This window comes from Salvelinus namaycush, chromosome 4 (genome assembly GCF_016432855.1).
Source record: "Salvelinus namaycush isolate Seneca chromosome 4, SaNama_1.0, whole genome shotgun sequence".
In the NCBI taxonomy this organism is placed as follows: Eukaryota; Metazoa; Chordata; class Actinopteri; order Salmoniformes; family Salmonidae; genus Salvelinus; species Salvelinus namaycush.
The window spans coordinates 58,792,622-58,806,567 of NC_052310.1; the positions used below are offsets into that span (position 1 = coordinate 58,792,622).

The window sequence follows — 13,946 nt, forward strand, 5'->3', positions numbered from 1 at the left end:
CTCTAACCCTATTACAGGGGCTGAGTCACTGGCTTACTGGTGTCACTGAGTGATCTTCCTGTCTGAGTTGGCGCCCCCCCCTTGGGTTGTGCCGTGGCGGAGATCTTTGTGGGCTATACTCGGCCTTGTCTCAGGATGGTAAGTTGGTGGTTGAAGATATCTCTCTAGTGGTGTGGGGGCTGTGCTTTGGCAAAGTGGGTGGGGTTATATCCTTCCTGTTTGGCCCTGTCCGGGGGTATCATCGGATGGGGCCACAGTGTCTCCTGACCCCTCCTGTCTGAGCCTACAGTATTTATGCTGCAGTAGTTTATGTGTCGGGGGGCTAGGGTCAGTTTGTTATATCTGGAGTACTTCTCCTGTCTTATCCTGTGTCCTGTGTGAATGTAAGTATGCTCTCTAATTCTCTCTTTCTCTTTCTTTCTTTCTCTCTCTCGGGAGGACCTGAGCCCTAGGACCATGCCTCAGGACTACCTGGCATGATGACTCCTTGCTGTCCCCAGTCCACCTGGCCGTGCTGCTGCTCCAGTTTCAACTGTTCTGCCTGCGGCTATGGAACCCTGACCTGTTTACCGGACGTGCTACCTGTCCCAGACCTGCTGTTTTCAACCCTCTAGATACTGCAGGAGCGGTAGAGATACTCTTAATGATCGGCTATGAAAAGCCAACTGACATTTACTCCTGAGGTGCTGACTTGCTGCACCCTCGACAACTACTGTGATTATTATTATTTGACCATGCTGGTAATTTATGAACATTTGAACATCTTGGCCATGTTCTGTTATAATCTCCACCCGGCACAGCCAGAAGAGGACTGGCCACCCCTCATAGCCTGGTTCCTCTCTAGGTTTCTTCCTAGGTTTTGGCCTTTCTAGGGAGTTTTTCCTAGCCACCGTGCTTCTACACCTGCATTGCTTGCTGTTTGGGGTTTTAGGCTGGGTTTCTGTACAGCACTTTGAGATATCAGTTGATGTAAGAAGGGCTATATAAATACATTTGATTTGATTTGATTTGAATGGCATCAAACACCTGGAAACCATACTTTTGATGTATATGATTCTACTGATTCCACCCCAGTCATTACCACGAGCCCGTCCTCTCCAATTAAGGTGCCACCAACCTCCTGTGATGTTACCACATAAACGCTATCACACTTATTGCACCCTCCTCTCCCATACTCCTCCATCCATCCATCCTTCCATCCTTCCCCATTCTCCCCACTTCCCTCCCCAAACTCCCCTCCTCCCTCCCCATATTCCCTCCATCCCTCCTTCCCTTGCTGCTTCCCGTAGTGATGTAACATGGTCTGTGTGATATCAGTGGAGATGTAGGAGAGGAGACAGATGCATTAAAGTTGGATGAGGTTTAGATTAAATAGTAATTTAGCTGTCAGTCTGTTGGCAGGGGATCTGTGGTACAGCTTTATCCATAGGGCTGTGTGTGTCAATGACAGCTTGTAAGTAAGCATTTCGCTGGACTATTTTACACCTGTTGTATCCTGTGCATGCAACAAATATACTTTTATTTGATTTGAACCCTGGTGTGCTACCAAAATGGGTGGGCATATTACGCAAATGTCTACCAACCCAAAAGCTGTGAGTTCAAATCTCATCATGGACAAATTTAGCTAATTAGCAACTTTTCAACTACTTACTACTTTTTAGCTACTTTGTAACTAAACTCAGCAAAAAAAGAAATGTCCTCTCACTGTCAACTGCATTTATTTTTGCATAAGTATTTGTATGAACATAACAAGATTCAACAACTGAGACAAACTGAACAAGTTCCACAGACATGTGACTAACAGAAATGGAATAATGTGTCCCTGAACAAAGGGGGGGGGGGGGTCAAAATTCAAAGTAACAGTCAGTATCGGAAGTGTGCCTCCAGCTGCATTAGCTGCAGTGCATCTCTTCCTCATGGACTGCACCTGATTTGCCAGTTCTTGCTGTGAGATGTTACCCCACTCTTCCACCAAGGCACCTGCAAGTTCTCTGACATTTCTGGGGGGAATTTTTATTTAAAAAAATGTATTTCACCTTTATTTAACCAGGTAGGCCAGTTGAGAACAAGTTCTCAATTACAACTGCGACCTGGCCAAGATAAAGCAAAACAGTGTGACAAAAACAACAACACAGAGTTACAGATGGGAATAAACAAACGTACAGTCAATAACACAATAGAAAAATCTATATACAGTGTGTGCAAATGTAGTAAGATTAGGGAGGAATGGTCCTAGCCCTCACCCTCCGATCCAACAGGTCCCAGACATGCTCATTGGGATTGAGATCTGGGCTCTTCGCTGGCCATGGCAGAACACTGACATTCCTGTCTTGCAGGAAATCACGCACAGAATGAGCAGTATGGCTGGTGGCATTGTCAGGATGAGCCTGCAGGAAGGGTACCACATGAGGGAGGAGGATGTCTTCCCTGTAACACACAGCGTTGAGATTGCCTGCAATGACAACAAGCTCAGTCCGATGACACACCGCCCCAGACCATGACGGACCCTCCACCTCCAAATCGATCCCGCTCCAGAGTACAGGCCTCGGCGTAACGCTCATTCCTTCGACGATAAACGCGAATCCGACCATCACACCTGGTGAGACAAAACCGCGACTCGTCAGTGAAGAGCACTTTTTGCCAATCCTGTCCAGTCCAGCGCGGTGGGTTTGTGCCCATAGGCTATGTCGTTGCCGGTGATGTCTGGTGAGGACCTGCCTTACAACAGGCCTACAAGCCCTCAGTCCAGCCTCTCTCAGCCTATTGCGGACAGTCTGAGCACTGATGGAGGGATTGTGCGTTCCTGGTGTAACTCGGGCAGTTGTTGTTGCCATCCTGTACCTGTCCTGCAGGTGTGATGTTTGGATGTACCGATCCTGTGCAGGTGTTGTTACACGTGGTCTGCCACTGCGAGGACGATCAGCTGTCCGTCTTGTCTCCATGTAGCGCTGTCTTAGGCGTCTCACAGTACGGACATTGCAATTTATTTCCCTGGCCACATCTGCAGTCCTCATGCCTCCTTGCAGCATGCCTAAGGCACATTCACGCAGATGAACAGGGACCCTGGGCATCTTTCTTTTGGTGTTTTTCTGAGTCAGTAGAAAGGCCTCTTTAGTGTCCTAAGTTTTCATAACTGTGACATTAATTGCCTTAATCTTTTTTTGCTGAGTTTACGTAGCATGTTAGTTAACCATTACCCAAACCCTAACCTTAACCCTTTTAGCTAACTCTTCCCCTAACCCTAACCTTAACCCTTTAACCTAACTCCTAAACTTAACCCTAATCTTCACCCCAACCCCTCGCGTAGCTAACGTTAGCCACCTAGCTAGAATTTGTAACATATCATACGTTTTTCAAATTTGTAACATATTGTACATTTGTAAATTCGTAACATATTGTACGTTTTACAAATTCGCAACATACCTATAATAGGAATTGTAATTTGGAACATATCATGCAAATTGGGTGATGGAAATCCACAAATTAATACATACCTTACGAAACATAACATATCTTACTAAAGACCTAAAGAGCTAAAACATTTTTTTTTGTAGCAAAACAAACTGGTCTCAGAGCATTTCGTATTATTCTGTGCGTAAATCCATGACAGTCCATTTAATGGGCTGTCTTGGATTTACGCACAGAATAATACGAAATTGTCACGTTCCTGACCGGTTTTCTGTTATTTTGTATGTGTTTGACGGTCAGGGCGTGAGTTTGGGTGGGTAGTCTATGTTATGTGTTTCTATGTTTGTTAAAGGGTGACCTGATATGGTTCTCAATTAGAGGCAGGTGGTTTTCATTTCCTCTGATTGAGAGCCATATTAAGGTAGGTGTTTTCACATTGATTGTGGTGGGTGGTTGTCTCCTGTGTCTGTGTTTGTCGCACCATACGGGACTGTTTCGGTTTGTTTGTCCGTTCGTTCGTTTTGTGTAGTCATTTTTCCTGTTCGTGCGTTCTTCACGTTATATGTAAGTTCGTTAGTTCAGGTCTGTCTACATCGTTTATTTGTTATTTTGTTTAGTATCAAGTATAGTTCGTTTTTTGTCTTGTTTAAATAAATATCATGTCATTTCACAACGCTGCGTTTTGGTCGAATCCCTGCTCCTCCTCTTCGGATGAAGAGGAGGAGGAAATCCGTTACAGAAATGCTCTGAGACCAGTTAGTTAGAAGAAAAAAAATGTTTTAGCTCTTTAGGTCTTAAGATTTGAACGGTTTGGGCCAGAGACGAGTTGTTTTCTGCATTGTAAAGGTGCAAACACGGACACAAAGCCATGCTCTGTTTGTTCCTATGGCAGAGGCTGTGGTACAAGCCTTATCAGACTTGCCTATGCTAATGGTTTGTACAGGCAAAGTAAAATTATACAAATTACTTTGCTGGTGATGTGCACCCCTCAAATTATGCAAATGTAACAACAGCCTTAGCGCACTGGACTTGAAACAATGATACCGATGTAATGTATTCCATTGCTTTCCACAGGGCACGTTTATAAGTGATTGTTCAATAAAATAATAAAGATTAGGGAAAGTTTTGCGACACACCTGAGAGTTCCTCAAGGCACACCGGTTGAAAACCACTATCAGATAGATGATACAGATATACCATTCACCTATAATTGTGAATGAGTGTGTTAGACTTCTAATCTGGCTAGTGACCATTTTAGTTTATCCAGAATAGTGATCAATGTTGAGTTTAATCCAGTTGTTTTTTAATTGAACCTTTATTTAACTAGGCAAATTAAAACAAATTATTATTTACAATGACGGCCTACCCCGGCCAAACCCAGACGACGCTGTGCCAATTGTGCACCACCCTATGGGACTCCCAATCCCAGCCAGATGTGATACAGCCTGGATTCAAACCAGGGACTGTAGTGACACCTCTTGCACTGAGATGCAGTGCCTTAGACCCCTGCACCACTCGGGAGCCCGATGAGTATACTTAATTTAAAGTCCTCATAATGGTATTTATCATTTATCCACTGTATTAGTTTTACATACTGCATGCAGTTTTATTACATATATAGATGTTACCAGAATACATTCACTGTACTACCCGGAGCTTAATAATAATTTCATTTTTTAATAGCCAAGCTGAAATAACCCAAAGAACCCATTTGAAATTGCAGCTCAAATAGCCAATCCCAGTATTGTTATATTTCTATTCGCATCTCCCGTCCCAATTTCCTTATCTCATAGAGCCGTCTGTCAAAATACATTTTAAAAAGCCTCATTTTCCTCACAGCTTTACATTTAATTTCTACATGTCTGTCTGTGTGTCAGTCTGTCTGTGTGTCAGTCTGTCTGTGTGCGTCTTAAATCCCATGGAAGCCGAGTTCAAAGACACTCTCTCAAAGTTGAGTCAGAGCTTTCTGAATCTACTTCAATGCTTCTACACTCAGTTACGGTCTATAATCCTGTGTGTGTGTGTTGAGTAAGATACTTAGCCGTGTCTGTAGGAAGAGATCATTGATTCACCTAAGCCCATTCAGTTTGTGAGTCATCAAAAATCTATTGATCTCAGTTTTCCAAGGTAATCTTCTCACCCCTGTAGGAAGATAGGAGAGAATCTGTGCTGTGTAAACATATCCACATGCTGCACATACATACAGTCATGCACAGGCTGACACACACACAAAAATGATATGAATGGGCACTGTTGCACTCATTGATGCACATATAGATTCATGCACACACGTTCTCACGCATGTTTGCACACACAAATACACACACACACGCGGATTATTGTCTTGTTGTGTGTGTTGTTGGCAGACTATCCTGGTGGGGGATAGTGGAGTGGGTAAGACGTCTCTTCTGGTCCAGTTTGACCAGGGCAAGTTCATCCCTGGATCCTTCTCTGCTACCGTTGGCATCTGCTTCACGGTGAGTGAGTGAGTGAGGGAATGTGTGAGAGAGTGAGTGTGTGAGTGAGAGAGTGAGTGAATGTAATCAATCAATCGCCCCTCTTGTCTCATCTCCTCAGAACAAGGTGGTGACTGTAGACAACGTGAAGGTAAAACTACAGGTAAGTCAATCTGAATGAATCCCTGTTCAAATATTTTTTGTTGCACAGAAAGGGGGATTTATTTTAATATTGTGTATTCTTTTCTCTTCATGTCAGATGTGGGACACTGCAGGCCAGGAGCGGTTCAGGAGCGTGACACATGCCTATTACAGGGACGCCCATGGTAAAACAGTCTTGACACATGCCTACACTCTTAGAAAAAAAGGTGCTATCTAGAGGATTCTTACAGGATTCTTCGTCTGTCCCCATAGGAGAACCCTTTGAAGAACCTTTTTTGGTTGCAGGTAGAACCCTTTTCGGTTCCATGTAGAATCCTTTCTACAGAGGCTTCTACATGTAACCAAAAGGGTTATCCTATGGGGACAGCCGAAGAACCCTTTTGGAACACTTTTTTCTAAGAGTGAACTACAGGAAGGCGCAATAAAACAGTCTTGACAGATGCCTACTACAGGAAGACCAAGTAAAACAGTCTTGACACATGCCTACCACAGGAAGACCCAGTAAAACAGTCTTGACACATGCCTACTACAGGAAGACCCAGTAAAACAGTCTTGACACATGCCTACTACAGGAAGACCCAGTAAAACAGTCTTGACACATGCCTACTACAGGAAGACCAAGTAAAACAGTATTGACACATGCCTACTACAGGAAGACCCAGTAAAACAGTCTTGACACATGCCTACTACAGGAAGACCCAGTAAAACAGTCTTGACAGATGCCTACTACAGGAAGACTCAGTAAAACAGTCTTGACACATGCCTACTACAGGAAGACCCAGTAAAACAGTCTTGACACATGCTTACGTAACAGATGTGATCATACTGTACTTCTTAACTCTCTTGCGTTGTGTTTTTGAAGAAAGGACTGCCCAGCCAGTGGTCCCAGTTGGTGTTTATTCTGACGATAGACAGAAGGAAGCACATTAGATGTGTAGGACAACAGTATGTTGATGGCTGTAGATTTGTGATTTGTGTGTTAGCATGGAAATAACTGTGAATTAGCATGGAGTTAATGTGACCATTACAATTAAATCATGCGAGCGAACTTGCTCTTACAGCAATAACATAAAAAGCACATCCCAGGATGCCCCCAATATCTAACAAGTACCGTACACATCACAGGAGGTTGGTGGCACCTTAATTGGGGAGGACGGGTTCGTGTTAATGCCTGTAGCGGAATAAGTGGAATGGTATCAAATACATCAAACACATGGTTTCCACGTGTTTGATGCCTTTCCCTCCATTTGATTCCATTCGCTCCATTCCAGCCATTATCATGAGCCATCCTTCCCCTCAGTAGCCTCCTGTGGTACACATACAGTACCAATCAAAAGTTTGGACACGCCTACTCATTCAAGGGTTTCCTTTTTTTTAAACAATTTTCGACATTGTAGAATAATAGTGAAGACATCAAAACTATGAAATAACACTTATAGAATCATGTAGTAACCAAATGCCAAGAGTGTGCAAAGCTGTCATCAATGCAAAGGGTGGCTACTTTGAAAAATATATTTTGATTGGTTTAACACTTTTTTGGTTACTACATGATTCCAAATGTGCTATTTCATAGTTTTGATGTCTTCACCATTTTTCTACGATGTAGAAAATAGTAAAAATAAAGAAAAGCCCTTGAATGAGTAGATGTTTGCAAACTTTTGACTGGTACTGTATATATAAAGTATATATACACATAATAAACTCGTACACATTGTAAACACATAAATAGAATGCACTATTTCAGAACGTGATTTATCACTTGCATGTCAATATCAGACTGAGAAGAATTTACGATCTCCCCCTATCTGCAAGCATGACCAATGGCAATATACCTTATTGATATGTAAATTCAACCAACCAATAGGAATACACAAACATTGAATACATATTTCTGCAGTGTCAAGTGGATATCACAACGAACCCTGTTACACCTTCTACAGGGACACCTACAGTAAAACAGTCTTGTCAAGCCATCAATCTGGTTCTGGCCAGACTGGCCAGGGATCTCAGCCATAAGGAGATACTTGATTATAACTTTAGTTATTTATATCATATACATTCATCTATTATTCATAGAGCTACATTTCATGTTTTTTCTTTCTTTCTCACAGCCTTACTCCTTTTATATGACATCACCAGCAAATCCTCCTTCGACAACATACGGGTGAGTCTTGGTCTCTGCCTGACACCTCTGCCATTATAATGTCTTTAACTGGTGATGCCCTGCAGAATTGTAATATTATAAAGACAAATGACTAATCATACCAATTATGAGGAGGATATTGCCTGAAATGTAAACTGACACCATAAAGTGTTGACATGAACAATAATGTGTGTGTTTGTGCATGTGAAAACTAAATGGCCGAGTTCCTGCCCGACTACATTGCATTGTATCAACCAAAAGTTGTATTCCACGTCATTGACTGCGCAGTTGGGCACTAGATTACTGTATCATATGATGTTATTAGCTGAAATGTTAAATACAGTGCGTTTGGAAGGTATTCACATTTTGTTACGTTAAAGCCTTATTCTAAGATTTATTAAATAATTCCCACCCCCCCATCAACCTACACACAATAGCCCATAATGACAAAGCAAAAACAGGTTTTTAGAAATGTTTGCAATAAAAAAAAAAAAACGTAACTATCAAATTTACATAAGTATTCAGAACCTTTACTCAGTACTTTGTTGAAGCACCTTTGGCAGCGATTACAGCGTAGAGTATTTTTGGGTATGACGGTACAAGCTTGGTACACCTGTATTTGGGGAGTTTCTCCCATTCTTCTCTGCAGATCCTCTCAAGCTCTGTCAGGTTGCATGGGGAGCGTCGCTGCACAGCTATTTTTAGGTCTCTCCAATCCGATCAAGTCTGTGCTCAGGCTGGGCTGTTCAAGGACATTCAGAGACTTGTCCCGAAGCCACTCCTGCGTTGTCTTGTCTGTGTGCTTAGGGTCGTTGTCCTGTTGGAAGGTGAAGCTTTTCCCCAGTCTGAGGTCCTGAGTGCTCTGGAGCAGGTTTTCATCAAGGATCTCTCTGTACTTTGCTCCATTCATCTTTCCCTCAATCCTGACTAGTCTCACAGTCCCTGCCACTGAAAAACATCCCCACAGCATGATGCTGCCACCACCATACCACCCTGCATACCACTGCTGGCTTGCTTCTGAAGCTAAGCAAGGTTGGTCCTGGTCAGTCCTTGGATGGGAGACCAGATGCTGCTGGGAGTGGTGTTGGAGGGCCAGTAGGAGGCACTCTTTCCTCTGGTCTAAAAAGTATCCCAATGCACCAGGGCAGTGACACCTTCGACCTCATGGCTTGGTTTTTGCTCTGACATGCGCTGTCAACTGTGGGACCTTATATAGACAGGTGTGTGCCTCTCCAAATCATGTCCAATCAATTGAATTTACCACGGGTGGACTCCAATCAAGTTGTAGAAACATCTCAAGGATTATCATTGGAAACAGGATGCACCTGAGGTCAATTTCGAGTCTCATAGCAAAGGGTCTGAATAATTATGTAAATAAGGTATTTCTGTTTTGTTTTTTTAATACATGAGCAAATATTTCAAAAAACATGTTTTCGCTTTGTCATTATGTGGTATTGTGTGTAGATTGATGAGGACAAACGTTTATTTAATCCATTTTAGAATAAGGCTGTAACGTAACAAAATGTTGAAAAGGTCAAGGGATCTGAATACACTGTACCTATCCATGCGTGGTAAGATCTGGCATGCGTCTGCAATGTAGTTGGCCACGAACTCAACCCTAAAGCAATACTCGTTGCTCCCAGTTTACAGGTACTGTAGTATTGTTCGGGTTTCCCACTTGTTACGAACTCAGCATTAGCTGTGTTCCCGCAACCTCCCTTCTTGTCCTCTGATTGGCTGTTTCTCCCTCTGTAGGCGTGGCTTACAGAGATTCATGAGTATGCACAGAGGGATGTAGTCATCATGTTGCTGGGCAACAAGGTGAGAGGAATGGACGAAATGGATAGGCCTGAAAAGCTTTTTGTAGTGGAAGAAACGGAGAAGTGTGCTGTTCGCCCTACCTCACATAACACCACACACAAATGATTGGACACACTCTCTGACTCACTCAAGCTGGTTATTCTTTCCAGTTATTCAACAGAAATGAGACGTTCAGATAATGAAAGTGCATTGTGTTTTACTCTGTTGACACTAAGATATTTTGCCTATTTGGATATTTTGGCCTTTCTCTTCTCCAATGGTGTGAATCTCTTTTCCCCCTACAGGCAGACATGGCCAGTGAAAGAGTGATCAGGAGAGACGAAGGAGAGAAGCTTGCCAGGGTGAGCAGCATGGTCCCCTGTGAAGTAAATCATGCATTGATGCCAAGAACAGATATGTGCAACATTTACAGTTACGCCAATATGTAGATCCTAATTTCAATTTAGGATTAAGCACACAGTATTCTAAATTGACAATCCAATCCTTACCCAAGTTGAATGTAATAGATCTGTTTTCCTCTCCAAGGAGTATTCTGTTCCTTTCATGGAGACAAGTGCCAAGACTGGGGTGAACGTTGATCTGGCTTTCATTGCAGTGGCAAAGTAAGTGACAACACAGATACTCTCTTACTACACCCACACTGGCGTCATGGAATTACTCTATGTGAACAATAAAAAAAATGTCTCCCTCACTTTTTTTGTGCTCATCCTGCCATCCCTTCCTCCATCCATCCATCTTTCTTTCCCTTCTGCAGGGAGCTGAAGCACAGGGCAGTACATGGCCAGCAGCCCAACGAGCCCACGTTCCAGATTCATGAGTACATTGAGTCTCAGAAGGAAAAGTCTGGTTGCTGTAGCTACTTCTGATGCAGATACCTCTTTCTCTCCCCTCTGACTCTATACTCCCCCGATCTGCATCAGCTCTGCCAGGTACAACCAAGGGGAGTGAAGAGGTGCCACCTAAGCAGTACACAGCAAGGAACTTACAGGGAGGGAAGTACATCAACTAATCAGCTTCGGATGAGTATGGGAGAATTGGCTTTGAGGTTTTTGCATTTATCTTTTACACAAGTACAGAAATGCCATAGAAACATTTCCCCCCTTTTACAAGGGAGAGCTGTCTCAAGATTAACACATTTCCCCTAGGACCCATGACATTGTGTTATCATTAAAATGCAGTGACATGCATGTGTCACAAGGTGGAAAGTGTTGGGTTCTAAGTCTGGGTTGAGCAGGCAGAGTGAAGCAGAGGCAGACAACAAATTATGTTTTCAAACACTTATTTTCTATGGCATGGTTTTCTCCACATAAATTGCGATCAAAGTTTAAGCATGTTCTCAGTTAAAATTCTTACTTCAATTCCATAATTATTTTCCATACTTCGTAGCATGCTCTTTAACTTTTAACTTTAAAACCCATGCTAGTTACAACCACAGATATACAAACCAAACAAAACAAAAAGGGTCCCAGGAAGTGATAGAGCCCAGGAGGCAGGCGTCCATTTTTACAAGAGCTCAATTTCAGCTTGACCAAACTCAATTAGCAATGTGCTCTCACCAAACAAAGCCATAACACGTTCCGGCACAACCTGGGACCCACCATGCTTCCAGACAACATTCACTTCCTGTGAGAAGCTGCCTGGAACACAAAAACAAATGGGTTTAAATACAGCGTTCAAAAGCATATGATGTGTTAATCAAACAACACAATGCTTCCATGCAAATAACTCACACCTGCTTTCAGATATATAATAATACAATTTCATAATATTATGCTGCTGAAGTTATTTCAGGTTGCCAATTTGAATATGAACTTGAGTATTTTACTCAGAATATTACAATATGTTATTTACCTGGTCAGTAGTTTCTTGTGAGAATGCCAAATGTTGTATTTGATGTATGCTGCATAAAAATGATATTTTCTAAAATGTTGTATTTGTCTCTCACTTCACTGAGAATATTGAGAGAGAGAGAGAGAGAGAGAGAGAGAGAGAGAGAGAGAGAGAGAGAGAGAGAGAGAGAGAGAGAGAGAGAGAGAGAGAGAGAGAGAGAGAGAGAGAGAGAGAGAGAGAGAGAGAGAGAGAGAGAGAGAGAGAGAGAGAGAGAGAGAGAGAGAGAGAGAGAGAGAGAGAGAGAGAGAGAGAGAGAGAGAGAGAGAGAGAGAGAGAGAGAGAGAGAGAGAGAGAGAGAGAGAGAGAGAGAGAGAGAGAGAGAGAGAGAGAGAGAGAGAGAGAGAGAGAGAGAGAGAGAGAGAGAGAGAGAGAGAGAGAGAGAGAGAGAGAGAGAGAGAGAGAGAGAGAGAGAGAGAGAGATCAACATCAACGTTGGTACACACCGCCAGAGGGCATTGTCTTTTAATTTATGTTCTGTTATTCCCTGAGGGGCTGAAGGCATCATGGTCAAATGTAAAACAATGAATGTAATGTTCTTATATTCACAATTGTGTGCTACATTTAACTTAGAAGGGTTTTATAGTTGACCTACTTTCATGAGATTAGTTTTTATTCTTTCAGGAACAAAGAAAGTGTTATCAGTCTGGATTACGTCTATGGATGAGGAATCATGAAGAAGCTTTGCATTCACATAAATAGCCATAGCCTATCGATGACAGTGTCTATATCATAGAGATCCTACTAAATGAATTATAACAAAGCAACAGTAAACATGTCGTCCCACACGAATGATACAGCACCCCCTTGGGCCAATCAGTGTAATTTTGTAAATTACGGATCTCTATGGCAAGATGCATTATTCACCTAAGTTTCATCAAAATCGAGCCAGTGGTGTCTGAGATATCGCGTGTGACTAATGTACGTACAGTGGATTACTATGACCCCCCCTTGGGCCCATCAGTGTAATTTTGTAGATGATGGAATTTTATGGCAAGATGCATCATTCACCCAATCTTCGTCTGAGATATTGTGTGGGTTAGCTAGACTTATATGCCTGACCATGTATGCCAAATTTCATCACTCTAAGTCAAACAGATCAAGAGGTATAAACATGCCCGTTATAATGCCACCGTGAAGTCGATAATAATGTTCTTGCATATGTTGTCTTGACAGGGTTTGCAACATGTGTACCACATTTTGGGACAATACAAATAACCTTGACTGATTTACAGTGCCTTCGGAAAGTATTCAGACCCCTTCACTTTTTCCACATTTTGTTATGTTACAGCCTTATTCTAAAATGGATTAAATAAAACAAATTCCTCAGCAATCTACACACAATACCACATAATGACAATGCAAAAACAGTTTTTTTTAAATGTTTGCAAATGTATTAAAAATAAAAAACAGAAATACTTTATTTACATAAGTATTCAGACCCTTTGCTATGAGACTCAAAATTGAGCTGGAGTCCACCTGTGGTACATTCAATTGATTGGACATGATTTGGAAAGGCACACACCTGTCTATATAAGGTCCCACAGTTGACATTGCATGTCAGCACAAAAACCAAGCCATGAGGTCGAAGGAATTGTCTGTAGAGTGCCGAGACAGGATTGTGTCAAGACACAGATCTGGGTAAAGGTACCAAAACATGTCTGCAAGCCCATAATCTACTTGATAAGTAATAGCCTAGGCGACAACTTTTGTTCATAGAGGAATTTAAAGGCAGCCCATTGGCTGTCTGATAAACTCAACGACAGTGTTAGCCTCCCCAACATGATGTTCCGGTTTTGAGGGGAAATGGAAAGAGAGCCACTTTTTGAATGTTAACAAGGGTTTTCACTAATTACCTCAGCCACAAAGTCAAAATTGGCTATATCGGAAAAATTTGCTTTTTGGTCTTAATTTTAAGGTTAGGGTTTAGGCATAAGTTCAGCAGTGTGGATAAGGTAGGGTTAGGTTTAAAATCTTAAGAACATTTTTTAAGAAGATAAATAGTTGACATAGGTGGGTTTCTGCTAAAGCCACTTTCTATCATTCTAAATTTCATCAGTTTGGATGAA

The 13,946-nt window shown here is 42.2% G+C and overlaps 1 protein-coding gene across 1 annotated transcript; it reads left to right on the forward strand.

Annotated features, from left to right (window-relative positions):
- Positions 1 to 5,651: 5,651 nt before the first annotated feature.
- Positions 5,652 to 11,266, forward strand: LOC120045939 (ras-related protein Rab-37-like). The gene is made up of 8 exons (XM_038990864.1): positions 5,652 to 5,885; positions 5,986 to 6,027; positions 6,124 to 6,190; positions 8,138 to 8,190; positions 9,925 to 9,990; positions 10,275 to 10,331; positions 10,516 to 10,592; positions 10,745 to 11,266. Exons 1-8 carry the CDS (start codon positions 5,652 to 5,654, stop codon positions 10,854 to 10,856), a joined length of 708 nt encoding a protein of 235 aa, XP_038846792.1. The 3' UTR covers positions 10,857 to 11,266.
- The last annotated feature ends 2,680 nt before the right edge of the window (positions 11,267 to 13,946 follow it).